The sequence below is a fragment of the Danio rerio genome, chromosome 22 (assembly GCF_049306965.1).
Source record: "Danio rerio strain Tuebingen ecotype United States chromosome 22, GRCz12tu, whole genome shotgun sequence".
Classification (NCBI taxonomy): Eukaryota; Metazoa; Chordata; class Actinopteri; order Cypriniformes; family Danionidae; genus Danio; species Danio rerio.
The window spans coordinates 37,238,603-37,262,621 of NC_133197.1; the positions used below are offsets into that span (position 1 = coordinate 37,238,603).

Consider the following 24,019-nt stretch of genomic DNA (forward strand, 5'->3'; position numbering starts at 1 on the left):
AAAACCACTTATCTCCGCTCCTTTAGCGCCCCTCACAGAGCTTGATCCACGCTGGCATTTCTCCTCTTGGGTTTTTGGTTTTGAAAAGGGAAAAAAACTCCACCACCCCGTCCAAACTTTTAGGATACTAGGTATCAGATTTGCACAATCAATATGCACAACGCTTTGGCTTGTTTCCCTCGCTTGAAAGCTTGACAGAGCTCCTGCGGGTAGCTACGGTTGCTAAGCCACGATTGGTGGGGCTTTTTTTGGGCGTGGCTTAGCGAAGGGTCAATCATGGGTATCATGTCAACACTAATGGGATATATATATATATATATATATATATATATATATATATATATATATATATATATATATATATATATATATAAAACCAAAAATGATTGAGCTCATGTCCATGTGTTGTGCAGTAAGTCGATATATTGACTATAGTGATTATTGACAGGCCTGCATCCTGATTGAAATCATAGTTGTTATCCACATTACTTTCATTCCCGCTTTTACTTGCAAACCTCATTCATTTACTGAGTCATCAAAGAAGGCAGAAAGTTCTTGAACTGTGCGCAAGTTGTCAAAAGACACACATTTGTCAGCAGGCTAATAGCAGGTGTCCAGAGAGCGTGCGCTGCAAGCCCGCTGCCTCCAATTGACATATTTGTGTGGATTCATTGTTCTTGGAGCTGTAGAGTTATTAAACCTGTTCCTCCGCGCTGCTCCGCCTCCTGCACACCCGCAGGGCAATTCCTTCTGCCAGTCGTCATCTTTTTGGTGAAAACGTGAAAGAATATTTCCACTCGTGCCTGTTGTGTGCAGCGTTTGAAAGAATTTCACTGAGTATCCTTTCAGGGTTAAATAGTTCTTTTGTTTTTACTGCATTTGTTTTGGTTTTGTCTGAAGTTACGCAACTCTTTAGGTCTATAGGGTGAATTTCCATGACGTCCCCAGTTGTTATATTTAAAGATGTATACAAGTTCACCTCTCACAAATCTCTCATTTAAATGAATTCTTACTACAGGGAGCTTTACAGTATTATATTTGTGCAAATACTTAAGATTAGTCAATACTGAAGCCAAATCTAAAGAAAAAAACTGACGATAAAACAGTCCTAATGAAAGGAAACACTAAAAATTATTTGAGATGTTGACAGTCATGTATGTGTCTAACGCCGCTAACAATAGTAGGACGCATGAATTTAGCTAAAAAGTGAAAATTGGTTGTTTTTGTGTTATTTACAGCAAATTCGTTCTTCCGGTTTGAAGCTACGTCACGGCCATGGGATCCTTGTTTGAATTCCTGCGTGAAGACTGGACGTCCGTACTGGCCAATACGACGTGACGTCTTTGAGCTTTCATCATTAACTCATGAGAAAGACTTGGCTCGAACCAATCAGCGCGCTCTATTGTGTATGAGGTGCATTACTATGCATGATATAGCTTCGAAGTGTTCAGATACAGTGTTCAGAGAGACGCCATGTTGTGTTGCCAACCATAATTAAATAAAGTGGTAGAAATAGTAGTATGCTTCGGAGACATGGGTCGTCAATGTTGCTATTATAAATGTACTCATTTACGTTGAGCTCTGTAGATATAGTCAAGTAGGGTTGGGTCTATAGATGATGCCGTCGTCCATCGCTGATGGCCAATATACAACACGATGCTGAGCCTGCATCGCCGATACTCCGCCCCGCCCCTGTCGCAAACCCACTCACGAAAAATAAACACTCAGGCCCTGTTTACACTAAAACGTCTTAGTGTTAAAATGGCATTTTAGAAGGAAAATAATCCACATCTACACTATGTTTTAACTAGCATTTCTAAACAGCCCTCCGTCCGCTGAAAACGCACATCACATGACCACACACACACACACACAGCCACATGCTCATCTGAGCTCCAGAGACAGAGAGCAGTGTATGTCTTTATCAAGGTTGTACCGCTGGATCACGTCTCACTACAGTTGTTAAACGTGATATTCAGACATCCCAAGTCTCCCGGAAGTTCCGGGAATGTCTATGCATTTGCGGGACTCATAAAGGCCGCAAACGAGTGATAATCTCCCTTAAATCGCATCTCCCTCCCGGTCATCAAATAAGTCACGCACCCTTCTCACCCCCGGATCCCTCCTCGCTCTTCAGACACGTTGCGTGCAGTCTATCAACATCTATTGTCTGTCAGTCATCTATCGACTGTATTTATTTATTTATTTATGCAAAATGTTAAGTTTTTGTTCTCACATATGTTAAGTTTTTTTTTTCTTTTGGAAAAGCCAAATACTTTAATTTGTGAATGGGGCCAGACATACTCTTTCTTTTTTTTTTGTTATTTTGTGAAAAAATTTGCTGATTTATGCATATTTTTTGGGAGTATCATAACTAATAGCTTAGTATATGAAATAAATTAGCTTTTTAGCTTTTATTTAATGTTAACAATGCTCCTGTTGGTGTCGTCAATCTGGCAACCTGCGCTTACATGTGTTTTGAACCAGGCGTGCAATACCTAGTTCAACCACTTGGCCTCAAACTTACATACTGCACATTCAATCAAACTTACATACTGCAAATTCAACTTGGAGCCCAAAAAATTATGCTTTTTTGAATATCCTATAAATTGTCTCTTTAAAAGAAATCATAACTACAAAATGATTATTTGCAAAACTTTTCAAGGTATACCGCTATTTGGAAAAGTCAAGGTTTTAAAACTGCCCAAATTTTCTGCTATACCATTTTTGATATAGGTTTTTTATTTTTTTTACAAGTTTGATGTAAGTTGACATGACTGGAAAAGTTCATTTGGTTCAACTAAAAAACGTAAGGTGGGAAGAATATTTTTGCTGTGTGGCATTTGCCCCTCTTGGAATTTTTATTTGTAATAGTGTACATTTTAGTGGCTTTTTATTACAGAATCCAGACGTCAAGGCAGTACCAGCGAAGCCTGATTGAACAAAATAAATAAGTCACAGGATAATAGTCACTTTGTAGCATTCGCTATGTTGCATGATCGACCATAGAAAATTCAGCGCAACGTCTTTTAGCTAAGCTCTGTCAACTTGGCCATGATCAATGTGATCATTTGTGTTGGGGCTTCAATGTCTCGCACTGGCTGTTCTGACTCTTCCTGTTTGACGTATTCAGCTATGAATCCTTCAGGGCTCTTGCTGGGGGGCTGACGCCGATGCTGCTTCACACCCTGTCCTTTTACAAGCTTCATTTTGGTACACCCAAAAATGAAAATTCAGTAAACGTGTAAGAATCCAATTTAAATTTCTGGGTCAACTGATCACCGTACGCTCGAGGCATATCCACTGATGCTGTTGTAAGCATTTATATTACACTGTAAATAGTGCTAGGATCCACATAGGTGACTTGTGTTAGGCAGGCCTGTCATAAGGAGTTTTTGTTGTGCGATATAATGGCTAGATAACAGCATAATAATGCTCATAGCCATGAACACTTTAAAACACTTTAGATTCTTTTTTTTTTTTTTTTTTTTTTTTTTAGATTTATTTATGGCCTTTTTGCCTTTATTATTTGATAGGACCGTATTGAGACAGGAAGCGAAGTGGGAGAGAGAGGGGGTAGGGAAATGTCATCGAGCAGGGATTCGAACTCGCGACGCCCTGACGTGCTATTGCACCATATGTCGGCGCGCTAACCACTAGGCTATTGCGCCGACATACTTAGGATAAGTTGATGTTAATAATGTAAATGTCCTATTATATGTACTATTATATGTAGGTAGTATTAGGTACATGTCCAATTATAAACGTGGACAGCGGTAAGGTAGAACGCAAATGTCAATGTTAAATAGCTTTAACGTTTTTTTGTGAATTTGTAAATATATATTGCAACGGCAAAAAGTATTGAGGTCATCTCCAAGTATTGCACTATAAGTGGATATATTGATTATTGTGACAGGCCTAGTGTTAGAACAACATGAAGGAATCAAGTTAACTTATTAGTTTTTACAAACTGATGTGTATGGATTTTAAAACACTCAAGTTTTCATTCATTTATTCATTTTCTTTGCGGCTTAGTCCCTTTATTAATCAGGGGTTGCCACAGCGGTATGAACCGCCAACTTATCCAGCATATGTTTTACGTGGCGGATGATCTTACAGCTGAAACCCATCACTGGGAAACACCCATTTTTGTGTAGCCTAGCCAATAGCCTAGTGGTTAAGTTCGCTGGCGAGACGCGCTGGACACCTGCTCTGACTTTAGCTTTGAGAAGAGTGCGAGGACACGCGGATAAAAAGCCTTTTGCTAAATAGAATGATACAGCTCATCATTATTTAGGGTGACAATAAATCCTCTTTTTCCCGGACATGTCCTCTATTTGGGACTTAAATATTGGATTCAGCCAAGATTTCTGAATCGCCTAACATGTCCCGGATTTTGCTTTCTTTAGCTGCGTGTCTACATTACTTTATACGCAAACTTTGGCCGGTGCATCTCAATCTCTCAGCAGCACCAAGACTAGAGAGGGAGCAGATTCGACCTGTCAGTGGTGCACATGGATAGTAGGAGTGAAATAGTGGATTTCTTATTTTTTTTTAGTTCATTTTTTTACTTGTACACTCTGAAAAGAAACCGTGTCATGTAAAATGCTAAACATCTTTGTTGTTTTAATTGTCTGTTAAATAAGAATAAGAAATCATTCTTAAAAGTCACATTATTTCATGTGCTGTGGAGAAAAGGTGTTTCAATTCAGCCTCTGCAAGTGTATTTATGTTAAATATAATATGTGCAATATATATTATTATAAAATTAATAATGTTTGGGAACATTGATACAGCCATAATCTTCTTATGATGCAAACACAAATTAAACAGATCTGATCATGTAAATGTTTGTACTAACCATACTGCACATTTTTATTAACTTAACAAATTATTTCTGCTGCCTAGTGTGAAAGATATTTTTCAGCTCAACTGGATCAAAAATTCATCAAGAAGCTGTGTGTGAAATTAAAACTTTAGACACTGAACCTTTAGCTGCTGTTCAATTAACAATATTTAATTGTATTAAATTGTATTAATATTATATTTTTTTTCTTATGTTCCTGCTCTCAGCTGTTTCTACCATTTGCTGATGGTAAAAAATAAATAACTAAAGTGACCTTTAATTAGTATTTTGCACTTTGAAAATGTATTTTTGTTTATTCAATTAAGATATTTTTCAGGGTCTTAATATTTATTATTTAATTCTTTTTATATATTCTTATGTAAAAGGTTCACATTTATGCAACCAATATTTAATAAATTGGTTGTTTTTTCCATACTTACTGTTTCTGACTTTTGTTCTCAGATTGATCTAGCCGTTCGGCACAACAAAATAGGTAAAAGTAAAGTATTCATAATTTGTGCTGATTAATATCGATATCGGCTCGTACTGAAGGCTACAATATCGGTATCGTATCGGAAGGTAAAAGGTTGTATCGGGACATCCCTAGACCTTTGCGCACTTACCTTGAGCCTGAGTAAATCAAAATATGCAGCTCTCAGAACTACATGAAGTAAACAAAAACAAAGACTGTGTATTTATGCACTGGCTTTGTTGTCACGTTTTTAACCTGATAGAGTGCTTTAGATAATAAATGCAAATTCATATCCGCCTTACAGATTCCAACCTTTTAATTTCTTTCAATCAAAGCAGAATGTTTTGATCTTTCCCTCCAACACCTTTGAGATTGTCTTGCCTTATTCATATTTCTCTCTTTCTTTCTGTTTCTTTTGTTTATCTGCAAGGAACCCCTCTACTGCTTTCTATCAAGCGTTCCCAAACGGCAGGTCGAAGGCCATCAGTGATGGGTATGATCACTGTGTGTGTATTACATTGCACTCTTGGCAGCTGTGCGTGTGCATGGAGTGAGCATGGCATTTTCTGGAAGTGGTTTCAGGCTCATGTGTCTTAACACCGCCCCTGAATATTGGACCATTTTCATGCGTTTACACAGTTGTTAACACTATAAAGCTTGGCATTAAACTACTAAAAAGTGCTTAACACTGCTCTGAAGATGCTTTTTTATATGCAACATTTGAGAAATGTAATTCCTTTCTCTCTTCTGTTTAAGTTCTGTCTTGATTTGTCTTTGCTATTGGATGGATTCAACTGACTATTTTCACTTTTGGGAAGCGCAGCAGTGTGAAAAGTGTCCATGATCTTTTTACGCCGGATGTTAAGATGTTTTTCATCAATCCCGTCATTAGTGGAGTTTGCTATTTATATTAAACGCAGGTCTAAGGCCCCGTTTACACTGTCAGGTCTTGATGCCCAATTCTGATTTGTTGTCTATATCTGATATGTTTGCCTGTCCGTTTACACGTTCTTTTAATTGTGACCGATATCCGATTCATGCGTTTACACTTGCTTGACAATTTACGATGTCGCGCATACGTTAAGGCGGGTTCTAGCATCTGAGCCACACTAGCCATAATGGAAGAAATTGTCTTTTAGCTCTGCGAAATATGTTTCCACTTTAAAATTATTTTGAGGTGGACGAGGAGAAAAAGGGCCGTCATTGCTGCTTACGCCTATGGTTTATATATTGTGTCCTCCACCAATCAGAGGAATTCGTGGGTATGAGGGAGATCTCAGGTCTGGTGGGAGCAAATTTTGGTCACTGAGCACTTTCCTCCCCTTTGTTTCCTCTGTTGTTGTTGTTTACCGCAACGACGACTCCAAACACGCTCCTTCTACGTTATTAAACCACGCAGAAGTACCACATTGTTGCAAGCTTAATGATGTACAACATGGAATGCCTCAATAAATCCGATCTGCCTGTTTACGAGTCGCATAGTCACATATATGATTTATTTCCAGATATGAAGGAGGCCTGAAACCAGGGCCGGCGCGTTCATAGAGACAACCTAGGTTGCTGCCTATAGAGGCAGAATAGAGAGGGCGGCGTCCGCGACACTACCCTCACCACTCGCGCCCTCAGTTATATCCACATCCCCGACATTACCCTCACCACCTGCACCCTCAGTTATATGTGCGTCTAGGGCGGCAGAATAGAGAGGGCGGCGTCCGCAACACTACCCTTACCACCGCGCCCTCAGTTATATCCGCATCCCCGACATTACCCTCACCACCTGCACCCTCAGTTATATGTGCGTCTAGGGCGGCAGAATAGAGAGGGCGGCGTCCGCGACACTACCCTTAACACTCGCGTCTTCAGTTATATCCGCATCCCCGACACTACCCTCACCACTCGCGCCCTCAGTTATATCCGCATCCCCGACACTACCCTCACCACCTGCACCCTCAGTTATATGTGCGTCTAGGGCGGCAGAATAGAGAGGGCAGCGTCCGCAACACTACCCTTACCACTCGCGCCCTCAGTTATTTCCGCATCCCCGACACTACCCTTACCACTCGCGCCCTCAGTTATATCCGCATCCCCAACACTACCCTCACCACCTGCACCCTCAGTTATATGTGCGTCTAGGGCGGCAGAATAGAGAGGGCGGTGTCCGCGACACTACCCTTACCACCGCGCCCTCAGTTATATCCACATCCCCGACATTACCCTCACCACCTGCACCCTCAGTTATATGTGCGTCTAGGGTGGCAGAATAGAGAGGGCGGCGTCCGCAACACTACCCTTACCACCGCGCCCTCAGTTATATCCGCATCCCCGACATTACCCTCACCACCTGCACCCTCAGTTATATGTGCGTCTAGGGCGGCAGAATAGAGAGGGCGGCGTCCGCGACACTACCCTTAACACTCGCGTCTTCAGTTATATCCGCATCCCCGACACTACCCTCACCACTCGCGCCCTCAGTTATATCCGCATCCCCGACACTACCCTCACCACCTGCACCCTCAGTTATATGTGCGTCTAGGGCGGCAGAATAGAGAGGGCGGCGTCCGCAACACTACCCTTACCACTCGCGCCCTCAGTTATTTCCGCATCCCCGACACTACCCTTACCACTCGCGCCCTCAGTTATATCCGCATCCCCAACACTACCCTCACCACCTGCACCCTCAGTTATATGTGCGTCTAGGGCGGCAGAATAGAGAGGGCGGCGTCCGCGACACTACCCTTACCACCGCGCCCTCAGTTATATCTGCGTCCCCGACACTACCCTCACCACTCGCGCCCTTAGATATATCTGCGTCTAGGGTGGCACAATAGAGAGGGTGGTGTCCGCGACACTACCCTTACCACCGCGCCCTCAGTCATATCCACGTCCCCAACACTACCCTTACCACCTGCGCCCTCAGTTATATCCGCGTCTAGGGTGGCAGAATAGAGAGGGCGGCGTCCGCGACACTACCCTTACCACCGCGCCCTCAGTTATATCCACGTCCCCGACACTACCCTCACCACCTGCGCCCTCAGTTATATCCGCATCCCCATCACTACCCTCACCGCCCATGCCCTCAGTTATATCTGCGTCTAGGGTGGCTGAATAGAGAGGGCGGCGTCCGCGACACTACCCTTACCACCGCGCCCTCAGTCATATCCACATCCCCGACACTACCCTCACCACCTGCGCCCTCAGTTAAATCCGCGTCCCCGACACTACCCTCACCACCTGCACCCTCAGTTATATGTGCGTCTAGGGCGGCAGAATAGAGAGGGCGGCGTCCGCGACACTACCCTTACCACCGCGCCCTCAGTTATATCTGCGTCCCCGACACTACCCTCACCACTCGCGCCCTTAGATATATCTGCGTCTAGGGTGGCACAATAGAGAGGGTGGTGTCCCCGACACTACCCTTACCACCGCGCCCTCAGTTAAATCCGCGTCTCCGACACTACCCTCACCACCCGCGCCCTCAGTTATATCCGCGTCTAGGGTGGCAGAATAGAGAGGGCGGCGTCCGCGACACTACCCTTACCACCACGCCCTCAGTTATATCCGCGTCCCCGACACTGCCCTCACCACCCGTGCCCTCACTTATATCCACATCTAGGGCGGCAGAATAGAGAGGGTTGGGGTTGAGGGCAGCATGACCGTCCTCTGCCTTGAGCGGCAGTTCAGCTTGCTCCGGCCCGGCCTGAAACCGATCTCTGATTATCTGAATGCATGTGTTTTTTTTTGTGTGTTTACGCGGTCATAGAACAGATCCAATCTGTCTCACAAATAAGCAAAAAATCAGAATTGGGTCACATTTAACTTGCAGTGTACACGGGGTCTGAAATGTTTTACCACTTCCAGAGTTAGTCAGAGTTAGTTGCATTTAATTGGACTGCGTTTAGGCCGAAGCACTTATGTTCAATTAGCCAAACATTGTTTCATTGTTGAATAAAAATCTATATAACTGGAGTTTTCTTGTTTTGACCTATTAAAATTTGTGGCTAAGAAATAACTACATTTGGTTTTTTCCAATTCCATTGGTCAAACCTGGCCATTACCAAAAGTCCATAGTGTTTAGCCCTATCTAGAAGTCTAAAATCTCTTTCTTAATGGTCTTAAAAAGTCTTGTATTTGACTTGATGAAACCTGCAGAAACCCCGTTTAAACATGCCTCCTATTCAAATCACATTTCTGCAAGTTCCTTTCAATATGAGAGCACTTTGCGGATTTTTTGTGGTCACTTTCACGTAGCCCTTACATACTTTATGACACACTCATATTGCCATTTCAATTTAATAGAGTGTATGTGGCATTACTGGAATAGTGAAGTGACAGACAGCACTCAATGCAGTTTTACTAGACCAGAGATAGAATCATCATGAGCTGGTTTGTGTTAAATATTGTTTTGTAAATGACTCAAATCTTTAGCTATCTTTGTAGCTCATAGCTTAGACTAAGGGTTTTTAGTCATTTATTTTTCAAGCAATTTGAATGAAAAACATGGCCAGTTGGTTTTTTATTAATGGAAGCAAAAAATGCAATTGATTATACACTACCTGATACAAGTCTTGTCGTCGATCCCAGTTGTAAGAGCAACAAATAATAACTTCACTTGTAGTTGATTATTTGGAAAAGCTGGCAAGATCTGCTGCTGCTTTTAGTTATAAGCGTCACATAAATTGTATTTAAACCTAAAAAACTGAAGGAAGCCCATAATCAGTACCTGAGGCGATCATTGTCATAGTAGTGTATGCTGTTGTTTTGCCGCAACGTTGCAGAAATAGAAAGCATTTTTAAAATAGACATTTCACACATCACCATCACAAATGTTTAGGACAAGAGAAAAACTCTATTAACACACACTACCTGACAAAAATCTTGTAATAACAAGTAATACAAATCAAAACTTCTGGTTGATCATTTGGAAAAGTGGCAGAAGGTGGATTGTTCTGGTGAATCATCTGTTGAGCTGCATCCCAATCATCACAAATGTCGCAGAAGACCTACTGAAATCCGTATGGACCCAAGATTCCTACAGAAATCAGTCAAGTTTGATAAAGGAGAAGTCATGGTTTGGGGTTACATTCAGTATGGGGGCGTGCGAGAGATCTGCTGAGTGGACGGCAACATCAACAGCCTGAGGTATCAAGACATTTGTGCTTGCCATTACATTACAAACCACAGGAGAGGGCAAATTCTCCAGCAGGATAGCACTCCTCATACTTCAGCATCCACATCAAAGCTCCTGAAAGCAAAGAAGGTCAAGGTGCTGCAGGATTGGCCAGCCCAGTCACCGGAGATGAACATTATTGAGCATGTCTGGTGTAAGATGGAGGAGAAGGCATTGAAGATGAATCCAAAGGATCTTGATGAACTCTGGGCGTCCTGTTCAGTGACAAGTCTTTAGTCTAAACAAAGTCAGACCGTACTGTCCTAATTCAATCATTCAAAATCAAGGCGTGATCATATTTTATTGTGCTCAAATAAGCATCATCTAGAGGCTTTCAAATGATCAACTAGAAGTCAAGTTATTTGTTGTTTCTAAAACTTTTGTCAGCTAGTGTATAAAAAGATTTTGACTTGAGCTTAGAAATGCACACAAAAAATTAGATTGTACAGTTAGAAGTGTGTGTGTGTTCAGGTCTGTGTGCGTGTGTCAGCGAGTCATCGTTTTGTGGATTTTTTAAAAGTTTGGGTTCTGGCACTGATAACGTTTTAAAAGTATCATCACAGAGTAAAAAAAAAAAAAAAAAGTATGTCACCGGGATCAAAAAAGCAAAACCCATATCACACTCTGCTGAAGAGCAGTTTTTCTACAGGACTAATTCAGTACGGTTCTGAATGTAAGGTGTATTATGATGATAAGATGTTTAGGATGTAAGCTATTAAATAAATTGCTGATGTTTCAAAAATCGGAAACCGGTATTTGCCTCTACTATTGTTTTGATAAAGTTTAATATAAACAGTATGTTACCTTTAAATGAGTAATTTGTAGCTCTGCTATTGTATGATCAAAGTGTCCATTAGAGGTGTTTGTGTGTGCTTTCGGAAAGTACAGAGAGTGCTAGTCTAATTAAACCTCACAGGCACAAATTGACACTTGATTATGATTGAAATTGCAATACTTTTTCTGAACAAAGGGAGGGATAAGTTGACACTGAGCCAAAAGGCTTGAACATCACACGGTGACTCTCGTGAGAAGGGTGGTATTCATGTCAAAAGCTGATTTTTTTTTTGCTGCATGTTCGCTCCTGTCGTCACAGAAGCTCAACTACTGACACCTGTCAAACTGTTGCCTTAAAGGAAATCGGAGGCATATTTGTGATTGCAGGCTGGTTTGAACGACGTTTCTTGTGATGTGGCTCTCCATATAGCATACCTGAATATATGCAAATTTTCAAAACTACTTGAATGCACTGAAAAAATAAATATTCAGAGATGATTCCTTGGATTTACTCATTTTTTACGTTAAGTGGCTGTAAATAATTTATTTGGGCTGAATTTTATTAAACTTAATTTGTTTGTTTAAATTCAACATAAATAAATAGTTTGCAACAGTTTTGCAGACATTTTTTTTCAGTATATATTTATAAACCCATTAAGTGTTTGTATAAGCTTGATTTGAGGTTTGAGTTTCTGCAAGGGATGCGTGATATTTATTTTACATTTGTCTGGCATTTTAAAGGGATATTTCATGCAAAAATCTAAATTCTGTCATCATTTGCTCACCCTTAACTTGTTCGAGTTGCTTCTGTTGGACACAAAAGATGTTTTGAAGAATGCTGAAAACCTGTAACCATAGACTTCCATTTGTTTTCCTTACTAAGGAGTTCAGTGGTTACCATTTTTTAGCTTTTTTTTTTTTTTTTTTTCAAATATCGTCTTTAGCGAAACTCATAAAGGTTTAGTTTAGTAATCCATGCCATTTAAAGGGATAGTGCACCCACAAATTACAATATTCCTGTTCATTTACTTACCCACAGGTCTAGGGATGCACCAATACTGTGTTTTGGATCTGATCCCAATAGCAAAATTCTAAATATCGATCAATACAGATCTGATGTGGTGCCTTTTTTTCCTAAGCATAATATAGTTTCTATGAGGGCTGCACGATTAATCGTATTATTATCACGATAACGATATTTGTGGCTCTCGATCAATAATTAAATATCATCACGATTTTACAGTATAAAGACCAAGTCGATATTTTAATGGGCAGAGTTTATGGATTGTAACGCATCACAAGCATGCGTCTAGATTTCAAGTGTTTTTTGGGGGAGTGCAATGTTGAGCAGGTAGCCTTTGCTCCTGTTTAGTCCAAACTTCCCAAGGTGACACAAAAAATCTCATTAATCACCTTAAAAGCCATCACAAAGTGGCTGTCACCAGTTGGATAATGAGCACAGGAGAATTCTGCTTTGCATTTTTCGATGCATTACTAACATCACTAAACCAGACAACATTTGTTTTATAAGTTATTCAAATATTTGCGATGATTCAGCAGCTTTTTCTGTGGCGTTTGCCAGTCGTGTAGACAAACTCTGTATGCAATTTTTTCCAATGTAAAAAAAAAAAAAAAAAAAAGTCATCATGACCGTTCACGTGGGTATTCAGGTTAATTTTCATCAATCTGATGCAACTTTTATTTAAAAGAAGAGAAAATATAATTAAAATATTTCAGATCAATAAAACTCAATTTATAAAATTAAAAATAATTGTATTTATAAAATAATAAAACAGATAACTAGTTTCCTTGATTTCTGATTAGCCCATGCACTTTATTCTGTTTTACAGTTTTAATAGGTTTATGTGCTTATTTAAATAACATTCGTTGAACAAATATTTTAGCACATTGAAAGTAATTAAATGACCTGTCTTTTGATTGAAAACTGTATGCAAAAAATCAGGAATTGACCACGCATGCAAAAAAAGCAATCATCCAACACATGCATCCCTCTTATGCCACACTTTAAAGGATAAATTTACAACTGAACGCTTTTGTACATGCAACATTACCTATTGTAGATAGACTATTAATGTCGATATTATCATTTACAAACTACAGCAGCACTGTTAGATTTTGGAGCCATAGTATCACGATACTACCATAGTATGATAAACCACGCAACCCTACTTTGTACGTGTCATCGGAGGAGGAAAACCCCGCCCATTGGTGACGATCTCTATCTCATTAGCATAGGACATCAGTCTTGTTTTTGATTCTGCCACTATGCTGACACAGGTATTTGTAGCTCCGCCCTCTTTTAAAAAAAGAGCACAATCTCATTTGATTTTAAAGCGACAGTCACCAAAACACCACAATTAGGATCAAATCCTAAAACGGGACATTTCAAAGAGTTATAAAACATTATTTGTGTGGTATTTTGAGCTGAAACTTCACACACACTCTCTAGGGACATCAGAGACTTATTTCAGCTCTTGTAAAATGAGGCATAATAGGTCTTCTTTAAAGCTATTATTATTGTATATAATGTTCAATGTCCTACACAGACCAGTCGTTTCACTTCAAGACCTCCGTGTGTAATCGGCTATTGATTTGGACTCGTTTGAATGTTTATTTTTCTTTTTTAAAAAATCTGTCACCATTCAGTGCTATTCTATGAATCACTAAGCGCCACACATTCAGCTCAAAGTCTTCTTTAATAATCTACTGGAGAAAAAAAAAGTTCCCTTCATCTTAGATGACCTGTGTGTGAGTAAATGAATAGGAAATGTTCATTTTTGGGAGAACTATCCCTTGTCTTTCTGACAGTATTTATGGGACAAGCATCAGTGCAGATAAGCTAGGCTTGTGCTACTAATTTGATTATTCATCCCGCTCTTTTATCTCCATCCAGATGCTCCAGGGCTTTTGATTACAGGCGCATTTCCATGAAAATGCTTTTGTTTGAGAGTATTTGCATAGCCATTTTTCTGTATGAAGTGGACTGTAAAATGCATATTTGCGGAAATATTTGTTAGGATTGAAACAAATACTGAATAAATCCTTAAAATCTGATAGCTGAAGCCATTCCCAAATGACTATTTGTAAATTACAAAGTGAATTGTTCACCCTAAATTTGAGCCCTGATCACAACTATGACTTAAACCGTGATTCCCCCCCCCAGAGTTGAATAAAACTGACACCACCCCCGACCTGTCACCATGACTTGTCACCATGTTCCCCCCAAAAATCTAATTGAACTGTAACTCCCCCACCACCCCAAATCTAAATCAACAGTGACCCCCAGAGTTGAATTGAATCTTGACCCCACAGAATTGAATTGATCCATGACCCCCCCAGAATCGAATCAGCCCATGATCCACCAGAGTCGGATTGAACCTTGACCCACCCAAACCCCCCTCCCAAGAATCAAGTTGAACTACGAAAACCCCCACACCCCCCAGAATAAGGGTGCTTTTACACCTGTGAATCGATTCAGTTGTTCCGAAACAGGGATTACAAATGTTACGTTGTTGCTCTTTGCTCTTCACTTTCACACTGCAAAGTTTCTAATCGGACCAAAAGAGCTTTGGTGGTGTTTGACAAGGTGCGCGCGACGTGTCTGAAGAGTGAGGAGAGATATGGTGGGGAGGGGTGAGAAGGGAGACTCGCGAAACTTCCTGCCCTACTCATTACGCTCTCTTCATATAGCCGTAAGCCTATTACATATCCATAATACACTGTGATATAACCGCGCTCGGATTGGATTGCTTTCTCACTGCAATCGATTCGCTCCAGAGTTTGTTTCAATCGAGCTGAGACCACCTCATTCAAGCGATCTCGGAGCCATTGAGTTGGCGTGGATTTGAGAGCGATTGGTGGATTCACATATGCCAAACGAACCGCACTAACTGGGTAAACGAGACAGGTTCCAAGACAAAAGTGTAGATGTGAAAGCACCCTCGGATTCAAATCAGATTATGACCCCCCCTTCCCTTCACCAAAGGAATCGAATCGGTCAGTGTTGCCCCGAACCAGATTGTGATTCCCACCCCGTTAGTTTATGTGGTCAACCATGGGTAACGCATTACAATATTGAGTTACTCCCCCAAAAAGTAACTAGTTGCTTTACTTAGTTACTTTTTATAGTAAATAATGTGCTACGTTACTTTCAAGTTACTTTTTATTACCTGGATGAGTCATGCAGGGTTTTTTTCCCCTCCTTTTATTTAAATAGAAGAGCTGTGCAATTACCAACACACCGTATAGCCTATAACTTCATTTACCTTTGAAAAACACATCCAAAATTGAATTCATGGTTCTTCTACATTCATTCGTCCATGGCGGGGTGCCACACCAAAATTCTTGTCGCCTCGGCTACATTACAGCTTCTCATTCAAAACATTAAATTTTTAATAGCGGGTAATAATCGCACCAAAACGTATTAAAGGGTAAGTCAATTTTAACAGCGCACACTTTTCTGTAACCGTACTAGTGCTGTGCGTCATTTGTTTAACCCTTTAAGGTTACGTGCTGACTGACTGGCTGACTGACAGTCGCAAGATGCGATAGGCCAGCAAACACAACGTATAGCCGTTTCACTTTACTTCAGGACGCATTAATATCGCTCTGTAGGTTTATTAGGGAGACATTCATAAATATTCCTCGCAAATCTAATAAATGCTGGAGACATACTCGTTACATAAACGCACTAAATCGTACTTCAGCAGCGTTTATTTGAGAGCGCACAAGATCTGCGCGCTCTTGAATTGGCTTATATTCGAGGTGGGCGTGCAAGAAGTTTTGTGCACGAGCAGAGGAAATCGCCGCGCAAGCAAAGAGATCCGCATGGCTATTACATACATTACAGATCTGTGTAAAAATAAATAAAAAAAAGGCCTCTCACCACAGCTGGAAAAAATCCTAGAGGAAACACTGGAATTTCCTGGAAACCTCCTGACCCCAGAGCTTTGCATGTTGTATATGCAGATTAATTAACGTTTAAGGCAGTTCTGTTTTACTATTTTTTTTTTGTCCAATTGTTTAATTAAAATCACTGTCCGTTGAGACGATCCCTTTTTCCTTTTTCAAGTGTTGGATTCAATGTGACTACGCTAACTTTAATTAAGCATTTTATTTTTTAAAAGCTAATTAGGGTCACTAAAATATGTTATTTTTATGCTTTACTCGTTACTTAAAGTAATATTACTATACTATATAACTCACATTATTTTTGTGGTAACCCCAGCATTGCTAAATACCCCCTTACTCTACAACCTACAAACGTAATTGTTAATGTGTAATGCATATCAGCCTGGCAGGATTAAACTTTTGATGATTTTTACATTCATTTGCCTGCCGTTCAGAAATGTTCTCTTACCAGGTGTGACTAATAGTTTTGCTGCTGTCAGATCAAAAGCGAGGTTGCTGTATTTTTGTTTCCTTTCATACCTAATGTACGTTTTGGGAGCATATTTCGCAATGTTAGATCAGAAGACGCCCATACGTACACTCCCTATAGATCTTCCTGTCAAAGAAATGAGGAATGCTGTCAAAAGCGGACAAAAGAGTCGGATTAAAGCACCAGGTGTAGCCGCTAAAGTGTCTTCTTCATCTACTTGATATGATTGAGCAGACGCATCTCAATACCAGGTGAAACGGGGCTCTAATCCTGTGTTAAGCACAAAAAAATGCTGCTCATTTCACCAAGATTTTGATTTGATCATCGTCTTGGTACATTGTCAGATATACATTTGATAAATGTATGTATACTAGTGTTGAGATGTTGCACAATCAGCTGAAATGTTGCTAGAATTGGTTTTTATGTATGGGCGATGTATGTTGCATCACCAAGAATGACTGTGGTCATGTCTATGTGTTGTGTGATGAGTCGATATATTGATTATTGTGATTTGCCTCATTTCAGTGCATCACTTCATGGTTTAAATTGCAGATTTTTTCTTCACAAAAATATAAGTCACACTGGCGTCATTATGCATCGATTCAAACTGTGAAGATCAATAAATGAATCTTCCGCAGTGTAGCTGATGTGAACCCCAATGTAAACCACATGGCAAAGATTTAATAAAACAGCAGGCAAAATAAAGTGTGTTTGTTTTAAACGAAAAGCTCTGATTTGGGGGGTTAAACTCTCTGAGATTTGGCCACCGCATTCATCACAGTTCAGTTAACAAACGTTTTTAGAGATTTATGTAGTTTAAATAAAAACATTTTAGTCTTTATTAATGCTTTAATTTACCTTCGGCTTAGTTCCTTATTCATCAAGGGTTGCCACAGTGGAATGAACTGGCTACTATTCCAGCATGTGTTTTACACAACGGATATCCTTCCAGCCGCAAACCAGTACTGGGAAAAACATTTTAGTCTTGTCTTGGGTATCTCGTTTAAACATAGTTAGTATTAATGATTAATAATAGTTATTTTCATTATCTTAAGTCATTTTGGTGTAGTGTTGGCCCTCATGGAGCTTGACATCGTCAACTTGTGCATGAAAAATCATTCTTACCAATGAAGATTTTTTTCTTCATTTTATCTATTGGGCGGTGAAAAACTTCTGGAGTGTTATTGGGGTCATTAACCAGTTAAACTCCGCAGACCCGGGTCTATGGCGTCATCGACTCTCGCTTTAAGATTTAAAGGGCTAGCATTGCACCAGACCCCCTTAAATGGTTTAGTTTAAACGTGTAGAATCTATATTTTATGCACATATGCATCACTTTGGTTTTTATTCTACAGTACAAAAGTTATTTACACTTAAATACACTGTATTTTGGATACCGAGCTGGGTATTGAACATTGGTTCATTTTCATATTTTTCATATGACACATGTACAAGTTATAGCTCAAATGAAAGCTCTTGCCGGTGCTCATACAGTTCTAGCATTCTTTTTACTGAATTATATTCACATAACAAACAGTTGCCGAATGAATCGTGGTGTTTCCATGGCGCAGAAGTGAAAACAACACATTTATCAGTTGTAATACAATAACTTTTGCATAGATTATGATAGAGACATTTTTCTTATTTTTTTCTATGATTACAGACATGTGCAGGAACCACCAAAATTAATTACAGCACCCTAGAACACACAGAACCTAATAGGTACACTTTCAAATTTGAGTTTATAAAAAGAAAATACAAAAAGTGCCTCTTTTTTTTAGGTGTTTATTGTAACACAGACAACATATACAGATATTTTAAACACTTTTAATAGTGTTTTATGAAAATTTAAAGGGTTTTCTTTAAAATGATACCAGATTTTTGCATTTACACCTCTGCATGTGGATTTGGGAAGCTTTTAAATTTGGGTAGGCAAAATCCAGGAAATCCCCAAATAACAGCAGAGTTTAACTGGTTAAAATAAACTTTTATGACTTAAAAATATTGCAATCAGTGGAAACACATGGAACCTTTTCATTGGATAAACAGTTTCTTTGGGAAACTGTTAACTTGAAGGATTCTTTTGGAAACCCAAAATATTTCTTATTTGGAACCACAGGCAGAAAAAAAGAGAAGCTTATAGGACTTTTAATTGTAAGAATGTTAGTTAAATTGCCTAAAACGCCCCTCTGATTCTACAGAAAAATTCAGATTCCTAATTTAGCAAAGATCATTTAGTGAAAATGTCCTTACTAATCCAGGCGCTGCAATCAGCTGCTCTGATTGAAAGGCTTCAATTGAATTTGATGTTTTTCCTCTAATGTTCTAGTCAGTGTTATTGACAGGCTAATTGAAGTACATCATGCCCGTTCTAAAAGAGATTGTGTAATAATGGGAGATCTATTTTGCGCTCTTTAATTCTTGTCAGAAGTCAAACAAGAAGCTGTTTAACTCAAAATCCTATGTATTTGCATCTACAAATATCCTGAATGAAAGAACTTTGAACTCTGTTCTGTAGTCAGCAAAGAAATATCCTGCAATACAGCAACATTCTCAGCTAGTGCACCCAAAAAATTGATGTTTATTGTTTGTTCAAATTACTCGTTCAAGGTGAGGTAACACAACACAATTTATTACTTTTTTTTTGTGAATGGGGGGGGGGGCATAATTGTTTTATGTTAATCCACTTATATTTGTAAAAACTAATATGTTAACTTAATTCCTTCTTGTTGTCCCAAAACAAATTGATTGTGTGGAACCCAGGATTTTCACAGAATATAAAGAAGGGGCCGGCCACTTTTTTAGGTACACCTTACTGGTACCAGGTCGGGACCCCCTTTTGCCTTCAGAACTGCCTTAATCCTTTGTGGCATAGATTCAACAAGGTACTGGAATTATTCCTCAGAGATTTTGCTCCATATTGACATGATAGCATCATGCAGTTGCTGCAGATTTGTCGGCTGCACATCCATGATGCCAATCTCCCGTTCCACCACATCCCAAAGCTGCTCTATTGGATTGAGATCTGGTGACTGTGAAGGCCGTTTGAATACAGTGAACTCATTGTCATGTTCAAGAAACCAGTCTGAGATGATTCATGCATTTAAGACATGGCACATTATCCTGCTGGAAGTAGCCATCAGAAGATGGGTACACCGGTCATAAAGGGATGGACATGGTCAGCAACAATACTCAGGTAGGCTGTGGCATTGACACGATGCTCAATTGGTACTAATGGGCCCAAAGTGTGCCAAGAAAATATCCCGACACCATTACACCCCCACCAGCCTGACCTGTTGATACAAGGCAGGATGGATCCATGCTTTCTTGCTGTTGACACCAAATTCTGACCCGACCATCTGAATGTGGCAGCAGAAATGGAGACTTATCAGACCAGGCAACATTTCTCCAATCTTCCATTGTCCAATTCTGTAGAGCCTCTGTGAATTGTAGCCTCAGTTACCTGTTCTTAGCTGACAGGAGCGGCACCCGGTGTGGTCTTCTGCTGCTGTAGCTCATCCGCCCTAAGGTTGGACGTGTTGTGTGTTCAGAGATGCTCTTCTGCAGACCTCGGTTGTATCGAGTGCTTATTTGAGTTACTGTTGCCTTTCTATCAGCTGGAACCAGTCTGGCCATGCTCCTCTAACCTCTGGCATCAACAAGGCATCTGCGCCCACAGAACTGCCACTCAGTGGATATTTTCTCTTTATTGGACCATTCTCTGTAAACCCTAGAGATGGTTGTGCGTGAAAATCCCAGTAGATCAGGAGTTTCTGAAATACTCAGACCAGCCCGTCTGGCACCAACAACCACGCCACGTTCAAAGTCACTCAAATCACCTTTCTTCCCAATTCTGATGCTCAGTTTGAGCTGCAGCAGATTGACCATGTCTGCATGCCAAAATGCATTGAGTTGCTGCCATGTGATTGGCTGATTAGAAATTTGCGTTAACAAGCAGTTAGACAGTTGTGCCTAATAAAGTGACCGGTGAGTGTGTACTTTATTTTAATTCAATTTAATCAACATGGAAACTTGTATGCAGTTTAATGTGCATGACTAGTCAGGACCAAAGTCAAAACAGCATTTTCTCAGAAGTTGAGTCGACGCTTTATTAAGAATTAAGGATTTATTTTCATATTTAGCCACTTGCAACTTGACTTGTGCCATTTGCATGTGGGTTGTTCAATTAATAGTAGATTGATCCATTGAAAAGGGGCTCATCAGCATTTCCGTTCTGGTTTTCTCTGTCAAACAATGAATTCCTGCAGTTTTACATAAGCTTTTTATCTAAGCCAAACAGCAGGAGGCGCCTGTTGGACTGGTGTGGATGGAGGTGATCCGCATGAATCACAAGGCCCACATGACTCCCGCCAGCGCTAGGAGGTCATTGATTCTGGGCCAGCTGTGAGCGGCCCAAAAAACCCTTATGTAACAGCTCGACGAATTAATTAGCGGCGTCTCTCAAGACTCCGGACTTGTTTACTGCATTCGAGTGTTCAGGATGGATCACTCATGACTCTGATTTGGAGCTGAAAGAATTAAGTGAACTGAACATGCCTTCGGGGACATCTGAGGGAAGATACCCTCTGAATGACCATCACTGTCGGCATTTCAGTTCGTTTCATGGGTCGTTATGAATTTTATGGTTTTAATCTAAATATGCTTGGCAGTTAAGTAGCATTTTTGGCAGCTTCTCATGCATGGGTTTATTTGTATTTTATTGTGTTTTTGATAAGTACATTGCAGGTATTCAGTAACTATTTTCGTTTTGCCTTTTAAACCACAAACCAACTTAAGACACAAACGAATATGATAAAAGGAAAAGAATTGAATTAACTAATTAAATCAAATAAAAATAAAACTTGTATGGGGAGAGGCTGCTGAGCGGATTCATGGTTGGAGGAGTACATTATTCTCAATATGGCTTGTTAAAGGGTTAAATGTTTTGTAAAAATGTTCTAGTCGATCTTCCCAGAAAATATTTATTTATTTATTTTATTAAAGCCAAACTAAGGATACTAAGCCAAAGTGACTGTTTAGGTGGCATTGGTGATTTTACTCTTCATAAATTCTTCTTCCAGCTATGAATGTTACAAGGCCAAGGCATTTTCTTTGTCTTTAGTTGTTTGCATGTCCTCATTTAGGACTCCAAACAAAGCCATAACAGCCTTAAACGCTGAGTTTAAAATCTCAAATATTGTTTTTGACGTGCAGGTTGACGTGCATTGCATTCTTAAAGCTGCTGTATGTTGAGTATTTACCATAGATATTTAAGAAGCATGCTAAGTAAACAGTGTTGTTTATCTGAAGTCAGATATTCTGCTTTGAAAATGTGTGTTACGTGCCGGAATGGCTGTCTTTGTTTTAGTTTGGGGAGTAACTCGAGGAGAGGTGAAAATCAATCCTTCTTGCATGTTTAGGTTAATATTGACAGCGCATTTTTTAAAATAAATTAAATTATTAGTGAGGACATTTCATTAGTTAGTCCCCCTCTGTCTAGGGCTGGGCGGTATGTTGAGTTCTGGGTATATATTCATGTGATTCCCAAATGCGACGTGGGACTATCAAATATTGTTTATATCGATATGGTTTGAGTCCACATGTGCGCATTCTGCGTGAAACAGACCACTCCAAGGTAGCACACGAGCTCCACTTGCACTATTGTGCACATGCGCAAATGAATGATTCACTCCATGAGTCAAGCTAAAGATTTGAACATGCAGTGCTGGTGTTGTATCTAAATCTGACTCCCCCTTGCATGCACGCACGTCACACCGTGCCTGCTGCTTTTACAGCGGTTCATCAGAATCCTTTTATCGATCATTTCTTCTGCAATTGACAGAAAGAACGAAAGTAGAAGCCTTGTCACATTGACAAGCAGCACCTGAATGTGTTGACAAGAATTAAAAGCGCCAAAATGGGACAAATTAATACCGCATTTAGAAAGTGGAACCACCTCATATTCACTGATTATAAGTTCAGGATTTATTACATGACGGTCTCTTCTTTACATTTACAGTATAACACATTTAGCTCTGCGTTCTGCTCTGTTATAGACCTTTTTCTTGCCTGCTGCATGGAAGGCGCCATAGCAACCAGCGTCTTCCGGTAGAATGTTTAGAACTTCCTTTTACAGCGTTTACAACTGGTAATTTGCCTTCCGAAAATGAGTTTCAATAGCGTTTCGAGTGGATTACAGAGTGTTTTGAGACACACAACTTTGAAAGGTGTGTGTTAAAGCTGTTATAATCTGTCAGATGTGGTTCAAGCGTGAGAGAAAAACGTTCTCCTAGTTCACGTGTCTGCTTTCAGAAATACAGTGTCCGTCACACACAGATGGGAATCACAGATTTGCTCTGAGCGGAGGAAAGTTAAATAATATATGTTTCATATTGCCGCCTCTTGTAGTTTAGCTAATTGCAACGTTTCAAATTGCGATCCAAATTCGATTAATCGCACCGCCCTACTCATTAGTGCATATGGCATAATGGGTGATATGGCAAAAATGCAATCTTGATCCTTATTTTCCATATCGAACGATAATGATATACATTTTGATACAAGTTGTTAGCGCTTCCAGATTTAAAAGAGTACCCCATTAATGACTAAAGCCACAAAAATTAGAGGGTCCATTAAATGGCATAACATTTTCGGCCGATATATTTTTTGTGGCCGCAAATTCGTTGCATCTCTAATATCAACACACTTTCAGATTCGCATTGTTGCACATTTCTGCTCTGTGATTGGCTCTTAGATCAAAGTCCAGAGGTTATCATTGTTATTGGCATGAATTTTATTGTGATTCGTTATAATATTGTTTATCGGCCCAATCATATTCCTCTTTCACACTAGCAGCGACTTTGTCATTCTGGGAGGTGATTGAAATCGCTGGTGGGCGTTCCCAACTTGAGGTTGCTTGGGTAACATTTATGGTGATGTTTATAGAGAACCAATGAGTTTATGTGCCGCCTTAAATTAACCAATGTTCAGAGAAAACATACAAATACAAATGCAATCGGTACATAAAACGCTTATTTACAAAGATGATCAGGAAAAAATGGTGTTCTGTGTCATTGCGACCATTTACAACGACCTCTACAGGAGCTGAGGGAGGATCACGCGAGCTCTGCTGGTGCTCTTATTGGCTGTCGCTCAAATTTGCTCTTCATTTGCATATAGTTAAAGGATTCTCAACTCTGTCGTGTTGCTCGACCCTCCCTCCTTGTCGGAGTGTAGATGTAGGTTGTTGAAGGTTGCTCGCTCTTTGTTGAAATTAACGTTTTTTTGTCACTTTGCCGGTGTGAGTCACTCGTATTATGAACGAGGTGTTAGTTGATAATTTTTAAGGCTGTAAATATT

The 24,019-nt window shown here is 40.0% G+C and overlaps 1 protein-coding gene across 2 annotated transcripts in view; it reads left to right on the top strand.

The window, feature by feature from the left end:
- tsc22d2 (TSC22 domain family 2) overlaps positions 1 to 24,019 on the top strand; it is a 55,274-nt gene that overhangs the window by 16,450 nt on the left and 14,805 nt on the right. The window contains exon 2 of one of the 2 annotated variants that reach the window (XM_009296501.5): positions 5,749 to 5,811. Within the exon in view, the coding sequence (XP_009294776.1) occupies positions 5,749 to 5,811 (63 nt within the window). 2 annotated transcript variants of the gene reach the window in all.